General features: G+C 36.4%; 1 protein-coding gene across 3 annotated transcripts in view; it reads left to right on the top strand.

The window, feature by feature from the left end:
* The window catches only part of TRDN (triadin), a 245,164-nt gene that overhangs the window by 155,882 nt on the left and 73,211 nt on the right, over positions 1-16,071 (top strand). For all 3 annotated transcript variants that reach the window (XM_083830645.1, XM_083830644.1, XM_083830643.1), the window contains 5 exons: positions 2,382-2,414; positions 2,518-2,550; positions 3,849-3,875; positions 10,478-10,525; positions 13,894-13,917. In XM_083830645.1, the coding sequence (XP_083686771.1) occupies positions 2,382-2,414; positions 2,518-2,550; positions 3,849-3,875; positions 10,478-10,525; positions 13,894-13,917 (165 nt within the window). The remainder of the gene's footprint in view (positions 1-2,381; positions 2,415-2,517; positions 2,551-3,848; positions 3,876-10,477; positions 10,526-13,893; positions 13,918-16,071) is intronic.

Here is a 16,071-nt window from a genome sequence, read left to right as displayed (position 1 = left end):
GATACAAACTTACTAGGAGTAGGAGTATGGAGTAATGACAAATTTTGTTTAAAAACTTAGCAGCTGTAGTTTTTTCATATTTTGGGTCATCATGCTTTTTCAAATATCAATTATTTTCATAGATCTGTGTAATATTTCTTTTAGATATTCACTGCATTTTGTATTAATACTGTTTATAAAATAATATTGAATGTGGATACTATTCATATTAATATGTTATCGGTCAACATATTTCATTTTCTACTGAGAAAATTTATCCCTTTTTGCTTACTCAGTTCAAGAATAAATCAAATTTAAGGACAGGTTTGATTTTAGTGAGGGTACAGCATACAGAATCACTTTGAATATGGAACTTTATATCTTGATTGTAGACTTCAAGCTGTTAAGGTACTAATATTCCTCAACTTTATACTAGAGCATTTATACAACTATTTTTCATAATAAACATGGAGAAAATATAGTCATCATATAGAAGTAAGTGATGAGCATGCAAGAATGTGTGTATTTAATAGAAGCTGCTGTTAATCTTTTTATCTGTCGGCTCAAATGTTCTTAAATTTAGGTAATGTCCCTGTGTACATCAAACTGGCACACTGGAGCTTTTACATATACTGTTTAAAAGCATGTGCAGATATCATCTTCAGATTTCAAAAGCTGATCTATTATTTTTGATATTATGAACATTGCCCATGCCTGGTAGATGTTGTTGAGTTTCTGAGAGACAAGCTCAACATTTCCCTCTTCCCTTTGGATGGCCGCCTACTCCTCTAAAAGGGTTCTGAAACAAATCCTGGCAAGATAGAAAGAGCTCTTACAGGAATTGCTATTAAAAATTTGTAAATCCCAGTCATGATATACCAGAGGGGTACAGGGCTTAGGTGGGCGAAGCTTTTCAGTTTCGGGCCCCAGACCCTTTAGTAATCAGCTTCTGTTGGCCACAGCTCCCTTCACATTGTGTATTCATGTAAAAGAGTCCGTACCCCCTCCCCTTATACCATGGCTGTAAAGCTGCGGCAGTTGTATGAGATGTTCTGCTTATTCTCCAGTCTCTATGACAAAAGGCAAGGAGCATGTCACGGATGTCTGCAGAGATACATATGGCTGGTTCACAGGCCTCCATTTAGTCTGCCATGAAGTAAAACTGCAGATATTTTAACCTGCATTACTACTAGAGTTCCCTTTAGCACCTTATGATATGGGTTAAATCTTTTGGTGTCCAATATTAGCAGTTAACCTGATCCTGTTTCCACACTGTGAAAACCACTTGGGATAAAGTGATTTATGATAACTGTAAAGGTTTTATTTTGATGTGCAGGAAGGCAGAGAAAGGTTCACCTGAACTAACACTCCAAAGCAATGTGCCACATCCAGAATCCACTAGTAAAAGGTTTTTGAAGTTTTTTTGAGGAAATTCACGGATGATACCAAATTGGGTGGAGCTGTTGACTCCTTTGAGGGTGGGTGAGGTCTTGCAAAGGAATCTGGACAAACTAGAAAGCGGGGCAACCATTGACAATACGAAGTTTAACAAGAGCAAGTGCCAGATTCTGCACCTGGGAAGGGGCAACCCTGGTTATACGTACAAACTGGGCGATGAGACATTGGAGAGCAGCCCTGCAGAAAGGGATTTGGGGATTTTGATCAACAGCAAGCTGAACATGAACCAGCAGTGTGCCTTGGTGGCCAGGAGGGCCAACTGTATCCTGGGGTACATCAGGCACGGCACTGCCAGATGGTCAAGGGAAGAGATTGTCCCACTCTGCTCTGGGCTGGTGCATCCTCACCTTGAGTACTGTGTGTAGTTTTGGGTGCCACAGTATAAGAAAGACATAAAGCTGTTAGAGAGAGTCCAAAGGAGGGCAACAAAGAGGGTAAAGGTTCTAGAGGGCAAGATATATGAGGAGCAGCTGAAGTCACTTGGTTTGTTCAGCCTGGAGGAGACTGAGGGGAGGCCTCATGGCAGCCTGCAGCTTCCTCATGAGGGGAAGTGGAGGGACTGGCACTGAGCTCTTCTCTCTGGTGACCAGCCATAGGACCTGAGGGAATGGCTTGAAGCTGCAACAGGGGAGTTTCAGACGATATCAGGAGAAGGTTCTTCACTGACAGGGAGGTCAGGCACTGGAACAGGCTCCCCAGGGAAGGGGTCGTGGCACTGAGCATGCTGGAGTTCAAGAAGTGTTTGGACAACACTCAGACACATGGTCTGACTTTCTGGGTGGTCCTCTGGGGACCCAGCAGTTGCACTCAGTGATCCTTGAGGGTTCCTTACAACTTGGATATTCTGTGATTCTATGATTCTAACATGAAAGTGATTGTCTAGCTCAAGGAAAGAAGACATTATAAGAGGAAAGTGTACTTGACTTTTTTTTTTTCTTTTTCAGAAACACATAGGAAAGAAAAAATGGTGGATACTGGTAAATATTATCCCTTTTTTATCTTATTTTTCAACTGTCCCAATGTTTTAAAATAATCCCTGTTATAAGTAAATATTTGGGTTTTGTTTGCGTGTTTTTACAGCCAAAACAGCAAAGAAAGAAGCAAAAGTACATGGTAAGACCTGTAAAGAACAGTAATTTCTCATTTATCTGTTTTCATTTTAAGTTAAGACAGGAATAGTTAAAGGGAGAAGAGAAGTTAAGCCAGGGATAAAGATTTGTTGGTTTAATCAAATTTACTTGAGCAAATGACTGACTGTGGAGCAGCCATGCAGCTATTTTGCCTTCTGGAACAGTGATCTTATCAAATGTATGTGAGAACAATGATGGTGAGATTGTTTTATTTCAGCTTTTAAAGGTTTGTCTTTTCAGGGAGGAAGGGGCCTTGCTTGGAGATCACAGTAAACGGATAGAGAGCAAAACACAAAATAGGAACTTAAGTATTTGGAAGGGAGTAAAGAAGTAGGTTGTTCTGGTTTGGTTTTATTTCAAATACCTATGCCCACATATTTTATTCCTGTAGCTAAGTGCTTTTATTCCTGACAGGAATCTACTTCTCAAGTTTAACCAAATTTGGAAGAACATAAAGATTTTCAACTCCTTTTACAGCCAAGCTTGATGACTCACTCATCTGATGACTTTTCTCAGATACAGATTCTGAGCAAAAAATACAGTAGATAGTCAATCTATATAAAAGAAAAAAACGAAAAAGAAAAAAAAAGAGAAAAAAATAAAGAATCCTTCCTCTTCTATAGCATAAAAACCTGACACAATGCTTCAAAATGAGGGTATCAATAATGAGAAACAGAAATGTGGTAGCTTAATTCATTTCAATCCAATTATGAAGAATAATAAACAAATGAAACTGAAAGATACATGTTCAAGCTATACTTCTGAAAATGGATCTTCCCCTGTACCAATACAAGAATGGTTCTTTTTCCTAAGTTATGCCTTGAGTTTTCAACAGGCTCAAAGAAAATACTCTTAACTTCCCAGGATAACTGAAATTAACAAAAGGAGATTTCTGTTGCATATCCTCCACCAATGTTTTACTTTGCAACCTGTTTTTCCTCCTTCTCTTATCACCTGAAAATAGCAAAGCCAGTGAAACTGTATGTGTACTTTACCTACTGACCTTGTTTTCCATTGCTTTTAAGCTACAGGTTTATTAGTCATCTGCCATCAGACTATATATGCAAGCAACATATATGTGCCTCAGTTTTCCTCTGCATAAAAACTAATGAATGAACAGTAGTTCAACAGTAGTTCAGCCTACTCTGTGGAAATAGCTAGCACATTGACCAAGGGATGAATATGTTGGGATATTCTGTCCTATTCTATAAAATCGATTCTAACAGGACTTTTATACATTTGCAAAAGTTATTTCCTGGAATATTTTCTTGTATTTTACAGCATCTGTGGAAACTCTGAAGTCAAAAGGTGGGTAACTTTTTTTGTTTTTAAAATTAAATTGGAAGAATGCTGGTGTTTACTCTGTTCTTAATGAAGAAGTTTCTTGTGACAAAGCTGCTAGCAGGTATGACTTATGTAGAATAAAATGGACCTTTTAAATACTAATGGGTCCTTTCTTGCAGCACCTGAAAGGCCCCTTTAAAAAAAATAATCAAGTTATCCATGGACTGACAAACTATAATTCTCCAACTTTACCGAATTCATTTTCTAACCTTAATTCAAGCCATAAGTGTTTTTTTGGTTTGGTTTGGTTTTTTGTTTGTTTGTTTGTTTTTGTTGTTGTTTGTTTGTTTTTTGTTTGTTTGTTTTCTGAAAGGCAGAAAAGACAAGTAATTGATCTTTTATAGAGACCTGACACAAAGTAATATTTCTCTTTTTGCCAGTCCAGCTGCCACACAAAACCAGTGACTGAAGCAGTTTTCTTTACTGAGTCTAGGAATTTTTATGGAGAGGTTCAGCTTTTGCTTTGCTTTCATAATGGGGGAAGGTGGAAGATACGGGGGCAGAACTTTCTTCACCATCTGTTCCTTCCCTGAAGGCACAGGGCACTGGGACTGCTCAGAAACCTCAAGGTCTTAAATTCCATCTGAGCAAATTTAGATTGTTCATGTTAGTGTCTGAATTTTTACATATACACAGTGTAAGATATTAACTCTGAATCTTCCAGAACATTACACGTACCAGTCGTATCTTAGAAACAAGTGGAAAATGGGATGGCACATTATAAACTGTGAAAGCACTTCACTCGGAGTCCATACACAACTGTATTTATTCACATCAAAGACCACCTTGCTTTGCAAACATTCCTATTGAAACAATAGCACTACTTTTATCAACTGCTCAGACTTGTGAACAGTTTCCAAATCTGTCTGCCAAAAGTCAAAGTCAGAGAAATGAGAATTATTAGTTTTTAACACACTGCTGTCACTCAATCATCCTCTTTTACTTTAGAGTTCATTTCCAAAGAACTCATTGGAAAGCAATATAGTGTTCTGCAGTATGAGTAAGGGTTATAGAATCGCAGTCTTGGAGATTAATGTAAGGAAATCAAAGCTGATGCAGCATTCCCTTTATTGGATGTTTTTAAGCTCCCTGCTTCATGGGCTGTCATTGCTGTGCAGCTAATTGTATTGAGCAAAACAGAAACAAAACTAATTTAGACATTTGTTTTCTTTGTACTCCCACCAGATAAAAGGGAAAACTAAAGGGGGCGGGGGGGGGGGGAGAGTATTTTGTGTGCATCTTTTTCACTTTCAGCAAATTCTAGACTGCAAAATCTGAAAATAAAGGTAGTCTTGCTGCTATGTGTGACTGAATAGTGCTTTCACCAATTGCTTGAAGCTTCTGAGCAAATCTTTTTTGAAACATTATTATTTCTTCTGTAACAGTGTACTGTTCATTCAGTGTCAGCATTTCAACAACTATGAACCCATTTCTGCCAAACCTGTATCCATCAGGGTCTCAAAAAAAAAAAAAAAAAAAAAAAAAAGTGAAATGTTTGTTTCTTGCAGATTTAAGTCCATTTCTGCAAACTTGAAGTTTTCCTTGGCCACTGTTGGGAAATGTTGTCATTGGCCTTTAGAAAATGTTATTCTCGCTAACTATATTTACCCTTTTACGAAGAGCTATTTTCTTTAGGTCTTCTGTGAATTATAATTAACAGCATCTTTGAAACAACAGAGACTTTATCCATATGTTTTGTTGCAGTGAGTGGTCTCAAGTTTTTCCACTGAATAGCATATTTCATACTTTTTTAGATGAGAAGCAAACATTTGTAAATGCAATTTGTCTTCATTGTGTAACCAGTATTTTGAAGAATAGAAGAGAACCCTGCCTTATAAGACTTGAATTAAAGGGTACTTCAAAGTATAAAAAATTCACAGTTCACTAAAAACAAATGGAAATTGTATGTTTCTATTATATCAGACAAGAATCGTTCCATTTTTTTCTGCTGTCAAATGAGTGGTTTCACAACTGAAAATGTTGATCTCAACCATCTTAGTTTTATCATAGGATCAGATTAATGTTGAACCTGAAATTCTTCTCCTGTATTTCAGTTAATAACAATTTAGTTTTAATTAGTCACCAAACCCCATTAAACAGAAACTGCTGATGTTAGCTCTGGAATAATTATTTCTGAAAAAAATTACTTATTAATAAGTCATTTAAATTTAACTTTTTGTTGCTGATTTTGAAACTCAAACATAGCCTGTAATTCAAGGGAAAAATGATGTTTTTATTGAAATGTTACAGCTGTTCTTTTTGCCTCTTAGTAAGAATCACATGGGGATGCTGTTGTTTTCAACTAAATTTAATTTTTTACAATGACAGAAATTCTAGCATTCTTTAGTAGCTATACCTTTCACTAAGTCTGAACAAGACCATTGTTTTTCAGTCTCTATTCACTTGTTATTTATTGCTGCTCTTTACTGACTTGTTTTCCTTTTTTTTTTTTTTCTCCTAATATTAATGCATTTAGACTCAGCAGCTCTGTAGCTGCAGTGTGGTTTTGAATATTCAGTAGCTGTTGGCTAATATTGAAATTTTTAAGCATATTCATGGAAGGAGAACCATCCTTGCCTGAAAACAAGTGAAGTTTTTGATATAATTCTCTTCTTATGTGATGAAGTTAAGAATAATAATATGCTGGCATGGAAGAAGGTCTTGGCCATTCCCACTAGCTTGTATTTCTGACAAACTATCAAGCTTATAGGCAATTTTGTTGCATTCTCTCACAAAAGGCTTTGTAATGTCTTTATGGTAGGAATTTTTTTCTTTTCTCCATGCAACAGAACAGTTCCTAAATCATAATAGACACTTTCTAGGTTCATGATTGCTTGATGTTTGTGAAGTCATGACGAGGAGCTCTTGCCTCTGATGTCATGGTTCAGTGAGTTTTGTCTCCAATCAATGTTTTCTTTTAGTTTTCCTTCACATTGAGCAAACATCTCAAAACAGCTTTAAAATCAGTGACTCTTTGGAATAAATATTTCTGATAAAAGTCCTAGTTATGAAAACTGCCTGTTTTGGGATAAAGATATTCTTACAGACTTGATTGTAGCCTACAACTATTAAAGATGCAGAAATATTTCACTGCTGGATTGCTCTCCTGGATGCTTTCACAACAAAATAATATTTGCTAAGTTCTTTCTTTTTTGTTTCCAAAGAGCTTATGATGGAATCAGAGGAACAATTATCATACAAACCAAGTTGATGCACATTATGCCAAGTTACTAAGGATTTTGTTGTGAAATGACAAAATATAAAGGGAGTCCAGACACCATGTAATTCATCTATTTCTTTAACTATAACTTGGTGAATAGATGGATTCCTGGCAAATTTTTACTTTTGCTTTTACATGCATCCTTTTTTTATTATTATTATTTCAAGTAGTTAATTATTTATTTTATGCCTGATGTTCTCCTTCTGAGGAGAAGATTATTCTACTTCCATGTTACTTAAGTGATACAGCTAAAGGATCAGCTTTTCATGTAGGGATTGCCTGCAAAGGGACAGACTTTTGCAGAGATTGTCTTTCAGGATTCCACTCAGAGATGTCATAACTTTGAAAATGCTTAGTAAAAGGGACAAAATCTTTAGCTACTTAGAAAACTTGTCCATGTTCTAATAGAAATGAGACAAAACCTTCATTGGAGTCTTATTCCAAAACTGATACTATGTGTATTTAAAAGGACTGTTAAAGTGACACCGATTACCTTGATAATAAAAGACCTCTCAGCATCACCAAAGCAGCTCACACCTCTGTTCTCAAAAAGCTGAGTGAATAAAGCAATGTTCTTATTCTTCTTCCAAGTATTACTATTCCATGTCCAGATGATGCTACTTGCCAGTTACCAACAGCAACTAAAGTGCTAATCTATCTCAGCAATTTATTTACAAACACTTCCAGAAGCATTACAGCATTACTGAATGCACTGATTGACATAATACTATTAATAGTGCTAGTTGTTATTTTTAAATATTAGCTACAAGGTTGCTCAAGAATGGCTGGTTCCTTCATCATAACTGCACTCTTTGTATGCCACCTCCACACAATTTTGATGACTCTAAATACCTGTTCATCTCAGAAATTTGTATTGTTCTTCTAGGTTGATATTCAGTGTCTAGAAAATATTTTCAGTTTTTATTCCATCAGTCTTCTGGTTTTCAGAAATTGAACAAACCAAAACTGCTTTCTTTTAGCTAAAATGACTAACATACTTTGGAGAAAACAACTGTTCTCAAGAATTCATTTTATTCTTATCACTGCTGCTGAAAATACATTTTGGAGTGCATATGGGTCTTGTTCCTAGTGCCCCTTTTCATATCTTTTTTTTTTCATATTAAAATAAGCTTATTCTTTAATATTTGACAATTTCAGCAAGATTATTAAAAACCCTGTGCTCACAGTGGCAGGGCTCAAAGCCCAGATTCACCTAAGCATGTAGGTATCTAATTTATTTCTGATTTAAGTAGCCTTGCTAATCTGGGCCTAAGTAACCTAGATGTTAATAGATTTACAATAAATATTAACTAACTTTGTTCCTCTTTGCTTTTCTGTATGTCTAATGACTGACACAATGCTAGGTACTGGAATAGAAAAGGAGTACTCACATTTTTTTCTATGGATCCAGTCAGTCATCCTTTCTATTCAGACTTGACTTTCAGGCAAACTGAAGATTACTTTCTATAAAATAAGTTACCTGAGTGTCCTGGTTTCAGTTTTACAGTGAAGTAACTGCGGTGCAATATTTCACTGTTTACATGGAGCTTGCTCACAAACACACTCCCAACCCACAGCATTCTGGGATAAACAAGAGCAAGTGGCAGGGGAATGACTGATGTGTGAGAGTTGGTCCATCCCACTCAACATTAAGCAATTCATCTGTCCATACCTGACATTTCAGTGAATCTTAGGAAAGAGTTCCTGATGAGAACAGAATATCCTTCTTCTGGCCTCAAGCCCACTTGCAGACACTGCAGACAGCTCCTAGCATACAAACTGAGCTGGCCTGCTTAGGCCAACATGTCCAGCAGCTTCACAAGGCTTCCCTGCTGCCTGGGCTGCAAGCTTAGTCTCAGGGTGGCCACCGGGACCTGCAAGAACAGCAAGCACACTTGGAGGCACCTTGTGAGTTCTTTGAATTCACATAATTTCTCAGTGAAGAAATAACGGTAATGGAATGTGACCCTCAGTATTTACTTTGGCTTTAAAATACAAGTTTTTAATTTACTACCACTGTGATTTTCTGTAATAAAAAACTGAGTTGAAAATATTTCTGTGCTTGTCAGGCTGATATAACAAGCTGAGTGGATGTTATGTGCTGATAACTCTATAGCTGTAAAGACATTTCTATACTTAAGATATAGGTCATTTGAAGTAATTTTCATCTTCCAGTTGCAAATTTATGCTGATTTTTTATTCTTTTCGCTTCTTTTAAACTAGACAATGACAGTGAAGCATATTTTCTTAATGCTACCTTTTTTTCGTCTCAAATACTGTAGGAGGACACTTTTTAAATTAGAAGCGGCTATGCTCTTTCAGCATAGTGGCTATAAATTGCAACTACAAAAGCTTGGCTTTATGAAAGTGAAGTGAGGGCAGTGCCATTTACAGCTGAACAAACATGTTTACATATTTGCCAGACTTGTAGCTGAATAATTTAATTATATGATCCAAAATATATTTTGTTCTCAATATGTTCAGAAATCTCCAGGAAATCTTATGCATTGCCAAACCTGCTTTATAAATTGTTATAAATTATGTAAGATACCCCTATTTGTGTAAGCTTCCTAGGAGAGTAAAGTCTGAAGAGTTTCCTTCTTCCACCTCCTCCTCTTAGATCATTTAATCCTTAGCATGGAGCTGTGAATGAATAGTCTCTGTACCTTGTCTCTGAGGCTGTGCAAATTGATTTGGGAAGCGTGCAAGCTAAAGCTTGGGGATACTCAGTGAGATGTGTTCAGACATCCTGACCTGAGTTTTATTGCTGCTTCCCTCTGGCATCAGTAAAGATCTAGCAGCCCTGCTGTTACAAGTGATCGGATTCTCTCCTCTCACACTCAGAAATTGCGGTACTCACAAGAACTAAATTAGGTGTCTGTGATACACAGTCTGACTGGAGCCTTTTATCCTCAGTAAGACTAAATACATGCTTAAACATATATGGAAATGGTTTGCTGTTTCAGGGATGCACAGTGGAGGTTTCTGCTGTTGCAAAGAGAAAAACATACTTATGTTGGGAACCCTCACGTGGCTCAGCAAGTCTTGCTTAGCTCTCTCCTCAGCTATGTGATATGCACTGCAGTTTAGCCTCTGTTCCACCTAAGATCAAGAAAAAAAGATGCTGCTATTCCTTTTTTTTTTTTTTTGAAATAAGTTCCTGTTTGATTTTTTTTTTTTTTTGAGATAGGTCAAAAATGCTTATTATGTGGTCTTGTATCAGGAAAAAAGCAATCTCATGGTTGAAAATCTTTGAAATCATCTGCTTTAAAGTAATCTGTAAGTATTTAAGAAAAGCAACACTTCTGACCAGAAATGTCACTTAAAATCTTATCTTTTCTTGCAGCAGCACCTGAAAAGAAGGAAGAAAAAGCAATGAAGGCAGGAGAGCAAGGTAAAAAGAAAACAAAGAATGTTGGCATTATCTCTCTTCAAAAGACAACAGCACAGAAACAAAAACCTCAGATTCAGACAGCTAGATGACAGCAACATTTAAACTCTTTGCTCTGACTGTTATTTGCAAGAGCTCTGCTCTGTTTATCAGAGTAAGAGGGAACTTCCACCAGGAACCTGGCTTTGTCCCACTTCCAGAAAACCACCACCCCTACAAAAGCTGAAAGTGAGCAAGCCACTCACTTCATCTTAAAAGTCCTGCACTGGGACTTTCATGTTCCACAGGTCCTGTGAGAGGCTTCCTACCCCAGCAGCCTAGGCAGGGATCAGCCTTTATTCCTCAATCTTGGAGACAGACTTGCAATGAGGTATAGGGGCACAGACTACCTGCAGTCAGAAGAGCTGCCTTTCTTATCCCAGATGAAACATTAGCCCTATGAAGAGCCGTGAAGATCCACTGTAGCTTGAGAAAACTCAAAAGGCTTTTGAGAGCAGAACTTGTAGATGTTTGTAGCAAAACAGTTAGGATTGTTATGTGTGAGGTATGAACAGGAAGGTCTAGGAGTAGGAACGCCAGAAGAAGAAGGGGTACAAGAACTACATGTGTTGATGGCACATTGTTCAGCAAGCCACAAAGCCTACATACAATTTAAAGTTAGTCAGAGCAGAAAAAACAAGGGTCAGTCTACATTCAGGCTAAAACAAAACTCAAGCCATGACCACAAAGATGATGGTGAGAATATTAAAAAATTATATAGGTTTGGAGACTTAAAAAAATAATAATAATCTAGGTGAAGAAACAAAGGACAGTGAATAAAATTCCAGACGTCAAATAACATGGAAAGGGAAAAGATCATAATCACTGTCCACTCTTGAAGTGCACAAGAAGACACAAAGGACAGCAATACATGGCTGCCAAACTAGGAAAAACATGGTATGTTGGGCACTTGGTGGCTGGCAGTGCTTGTGCCCTGTGCCACTGCAAGGTCTTCTGGACAGATTAACTGGATACACACATCTCACTGCCTAAGTGCTGGACAGAATGCTTGGACACACTCTACTTGGGATTGAGGATGTGCAAATGAGAGTGAGCTTCCAAGTGAAGGAAATTCTCCTTTCCCCTCCTATCAGGTCTCCTATCGTGACTTTCTCCATTACATACATTTATATTTATTTATTATTTTACCTTTCAGCATTATATCCTGCAAACTAGCTTCTCACACACTTGTTAATAAATAAATAAATAAATAAATAAATAAAAATCTCTGTATTTTAAGATAGTATGGCAAGGAGCAAAGTAGTAAAACATTAGCATAAAGACCTAAAGCTTGTCAGCACTGGCTCCCTTTATACAATATATATACACTTCTATTCTGTTGTATTACTAACTGCTTACCAAGGTGATTTATATATTTACTCATGCTCATATTACCAATTATAGCCCTGATGATGAATTTGGCATTTTCAGCCTTTTCATAATGGAGTTTTTCCAAATTTGCAAGTAACCTTCAGAGTAAAGTATAAGGAATAATTACAAGTGTAGTTTTGGTCAGCTGAGCTATTATTTCTCTCTTTTCTCTAGTTTCTCAGCTTCAGCTTTACTCAGCATTACTCAAGCCAGCATAGTCACCCTGCAGCAGCTGTCAGCTGCTTGTTAGTTATCATGGAAAATGTTATAATTAGGTAGGCTTTGGCCTAGATTTCATTCATTGTTAGTCTGGGTATTTCCATACTATTTTCCATTGCTGTACAAGTGCTCTGCAGCCACCTGCACTATTTGACCTCCTTATAAATCAATGAGGTGGTGTTTGCTGTAAGATTGGTCTCTTCTACAATGTGCCACCATTACATGGGATGTTATTTGCAAAATATTTTAACTGTGCCATAATGAGCATAGATGGGGCAGTACAAACTGCAGTTTCACATGGATAGCATCAAGCTGCGAGTTCTGGGATCGCAGCTGATTTTGATCCCCAAGTTGCCCAAACAGGGGACAATGTATTTCCCCTAACAACAGTCAGCAGCAGCACCTCTGTCTCCCCATATCCACAACCATCTAGTTTCTGCAAGTCAAAGAGATAAAAACAACATGCAATGTCTATCTCAGTTACCTCTACAGCTCCTTCCAAATGCTGGCAGCAGCTCAGGTCCTCTACAGCACATAAATGAACATGAATATTTTAATTAAGAAATTGCAACTGCTTCTCATTTCTGTGCCCTGTATGTGCTGCCAACACATTGGACTTTCAAAGACAAATGAGCAAAAAAAACATTTTCAGAAAGTTTTTTTGAATATTATCACACATTTCTATTTCTGATGGAACCATTAAAAAAAAAAAAAAAGTGATAGAAAGCTCTGGGTTATGTTTTGACTGAAGAGAAAACTGTACTGAATTCACTGATCCCAGGTATCTGGAAGATCTGAGTAAAAGTGAGGACTCTTTTTCTTAACAGCAAAAGTATGAATGCATGAAGAAGTGTTTTGGTTTTTTTTTTTAACTATTTTTTGGATTGATAAATGAAAATGCATTCTTCTATCTTTTGTACACCTTTTTGTACATGTCAACAAGTAGAGGGAGTCTGACCTGATCAAAATTAGAATTTGCGATTTAAGAAAAAATGAAGAATATGGAGACTTGCAGTAAAATCTGGAGTGTCAGCAGTTCTATTTGCTTAGTAATTAGGGTGTAGCTTCATTGTTTCAAACCTCAACAATGGTTTTAGTTGTTTAACATGCTGTTGTAGCTTTCACCTCAAATCCCTACTGACTGGAAAAGGGCTAGAAGGTTGTAGCAACGTTCCAGTTCACTGATCTCTCATTAGTAGTAAAGCAAAACTGCATGTAACATTTCTGATTGTTAAAAGGAAATCAAGAAAGCAGAGAACCGCCAGAAGTGTCTGAAAAAAGTCAGTGCTTTATCTCTTTACCATATTTGTTTGACGAATGACATGCTCAAATGTCAGGATGTTGTCAGGGAGTTAGTGCTTGTCATTAAGGCAAATGTGAGTACTTAAAAGAAATAAGGAAACAGCAAATATATTGTCTTGTAATATCCAATATTATTAAGAAAGGAGTTAGCTAGCATCATCTAAATAAGGTTATATGAAATTGACATTTTTATGTTTGGTTGCTTGTCTGCAAGGGACTAGGTGAGAACCATGAACATTTTTCACATTAACTGTCAAGCAACAATGGATTGGAAATCATTTTCAAGCTGTATTTAAGCAGTGAGGGACAACATTTCTTTAAACATATTTTCAATATCTGTTTGTATTAAAAAGTCTTTTCCTGTGCGAACATGTATTACAATATTTCTTTTTTTTCTTTTCTCTTTTTACCTCTGCTTCCCTTCTCTTTTTTTTCTTCAGATAAACCAAAGATGAAACAAGCAAGTAAGCTAAATATTTAGATACTTCTTCTCCCTAACTCGTTAAATCAATGTAAGATCTAAAGATGGGGAAAAAAAAAATATTAAAGTTCCTGCTGCTACTGGGCATTGTAGATTGTAGTTGATTAAACAGAATAGAACTGATACAACAAAGCTGATAATAAGAACAATGGGTATGTGGAGAAATGTTAGTCTATTTAATCCAAAGAAGCTTTGTCCCATTACTGTATATTCTTCCTTGTCAAAAGGAAGACACTTGTACTGTACAAGCATGGTAAATCTATTTACGAAGTTTATATTTATTATTTCACACACAGTTCTTTTCTACAAATCTGTTAGGCTCACTACAAGTCTCAGTTATGTTGTCTGATCTCAATGTAAGCTTAACATTGCAAATCAATACAGAGCAAGTAGCAAAAGCCTCTTCTATTGGATTTGTGCTGCAGGTTGTCATTTTAGCAAGTTATGCCAGACTATCTAATAGACCTCAGCAAGTTCAGTCCTACAACACAGCTAGTGTTTATTTATTGTTTAAGTTAACATTTACAGGTCAGCCCTGGACCACTCTTCAAATTCTTCTGCATCACCTGTGTCACCATCCTAAAAGCAATTTTTTCTCCTGAAGATGACAAAAGTCTCCAAAGCACCAGATATTTCCTGATAAACCAGATGTTTTGTCAGTATTGACTTAAACCTGTAGTTAAGAATTGATTAATGTTCTTCTTTTTTTTTTTTTAAATAAAAATGTATTATTGAAATAACATTTTTTACAACAGTTTAGATAACTATATTCTTAATTTTGCACAAAAACTGTAAGTTGTTATGGACAGGCTCCTGAACATGACAGGTTTATATTGTGCACTAAATGTTTTTTGTTGTTGTTGTTTTTTGCTTTGTTTTGTTTTGTTTTGTTTTTTAATGGCAAAATAGTGTACTATTTATCTGTGTTACTTGGTTTAATCACAAATTCTTTTTTTCATATCATAAATGAGAAAGAGCGAGAGAGAGAAGAGAGGAAATGTCTGTGTCTTCCATACTCCCTATTTTGTAGAGAGCATTGTACAGATCATGGAATTCCTCTTGGAAATTTTCATTAATTCATGAGCACAGAAGGACATAGCTTTCAGCCTTCTCACTGATTTTTTTTTTTCTGTTAGCACTGGCCACTGTCATTAACTTAATATTTAAATATTAGTGTTACTTCAGTTTTCATTAGGACTATTAGAAATACATAGCTCCTCCCTATATTTTTCATGGATATTTGCAATGAATTTTTTGTTTTCTCACTTTGAAAATTAGTGACTGAATAATAAAATCCTCAGCACAATACCTGAAGGTAGAAGCAGGAGAGCAGAGGCAGCTTCTGAAGCAGATGTCTGGGATATGGTGAGGATGGAAAAAGACAGCTTTCAGTGTCAACAGTAAATGAAGTTTTTTCACCTGATGGTTACTTCTGATATAAATAAAATTTTATCATGTCTGAATTCCTTCAATGTAGGTTCCCTGTAAACTTATTTTTTCTTAGACAGAGTCCAATAATAAATCATGAACAAGAAGCTTTATTGATAATGATGATAAATTGCTGTTGGACACATTCCATGTTTTCATAACAAAAGTGACTTTGTAAATTGTGTGTGATTCCCGGAATTAAACAATTATCACTGCGGGTAACCACTGTAGCTCTGGAAGTTTCAGATCTATCTGCTAAACACAATACAACTTCCTACTCACTAGGAGTCTTGAACTTTTATCCCATGTGCAGAAACAAAGGGGATCTTGTAACTGATCTTTAAGCATTTCTGGCACTGAATTGCTTCTGAGTTTCCCAATAGAAAGATTTATTTATTTATTTATTTTGCTTCATATCTGCTGAAGAATATTGTATTTCTTTTCCAGAAAATGCCAGTTAATTACTGCTTCTCAGATAATATATATAAACCACTGTAACCAGTAGTCTGTACCTAACATGCAGAATTCAAAGTCCAAGTCTGTTCTTTCTATTTTTGGACAGCCTAATTTGTCGTCTTAATTTTGGAGAAGGGTGAGGGAATCTTTGGTTTAATTAGCCCAGAACCACAGTCTCATCTTTTGTCTGAAACAATATTCTTGCTTTCTGTCTGGACCAGATTATTTCTTATGCCTTTTCAAAGGGACTATC

Source organism: Anser anser (genome assembly GCF_964211835.1).
Source record: "Anser anser genome assembly, chromosome: 3".
Taxonomy (NCBI): domain Eukaryota; kingdom Metazoa; phylum Chordata; class Aves; order Anseriformes; family Anatidae; genus Anser; species Anser anser.
The sequence above is the reverse complement of the archived record's forward strand: the minus strand, read 5'-3'. Positions and strand labels throughout refer to the sequence as shown.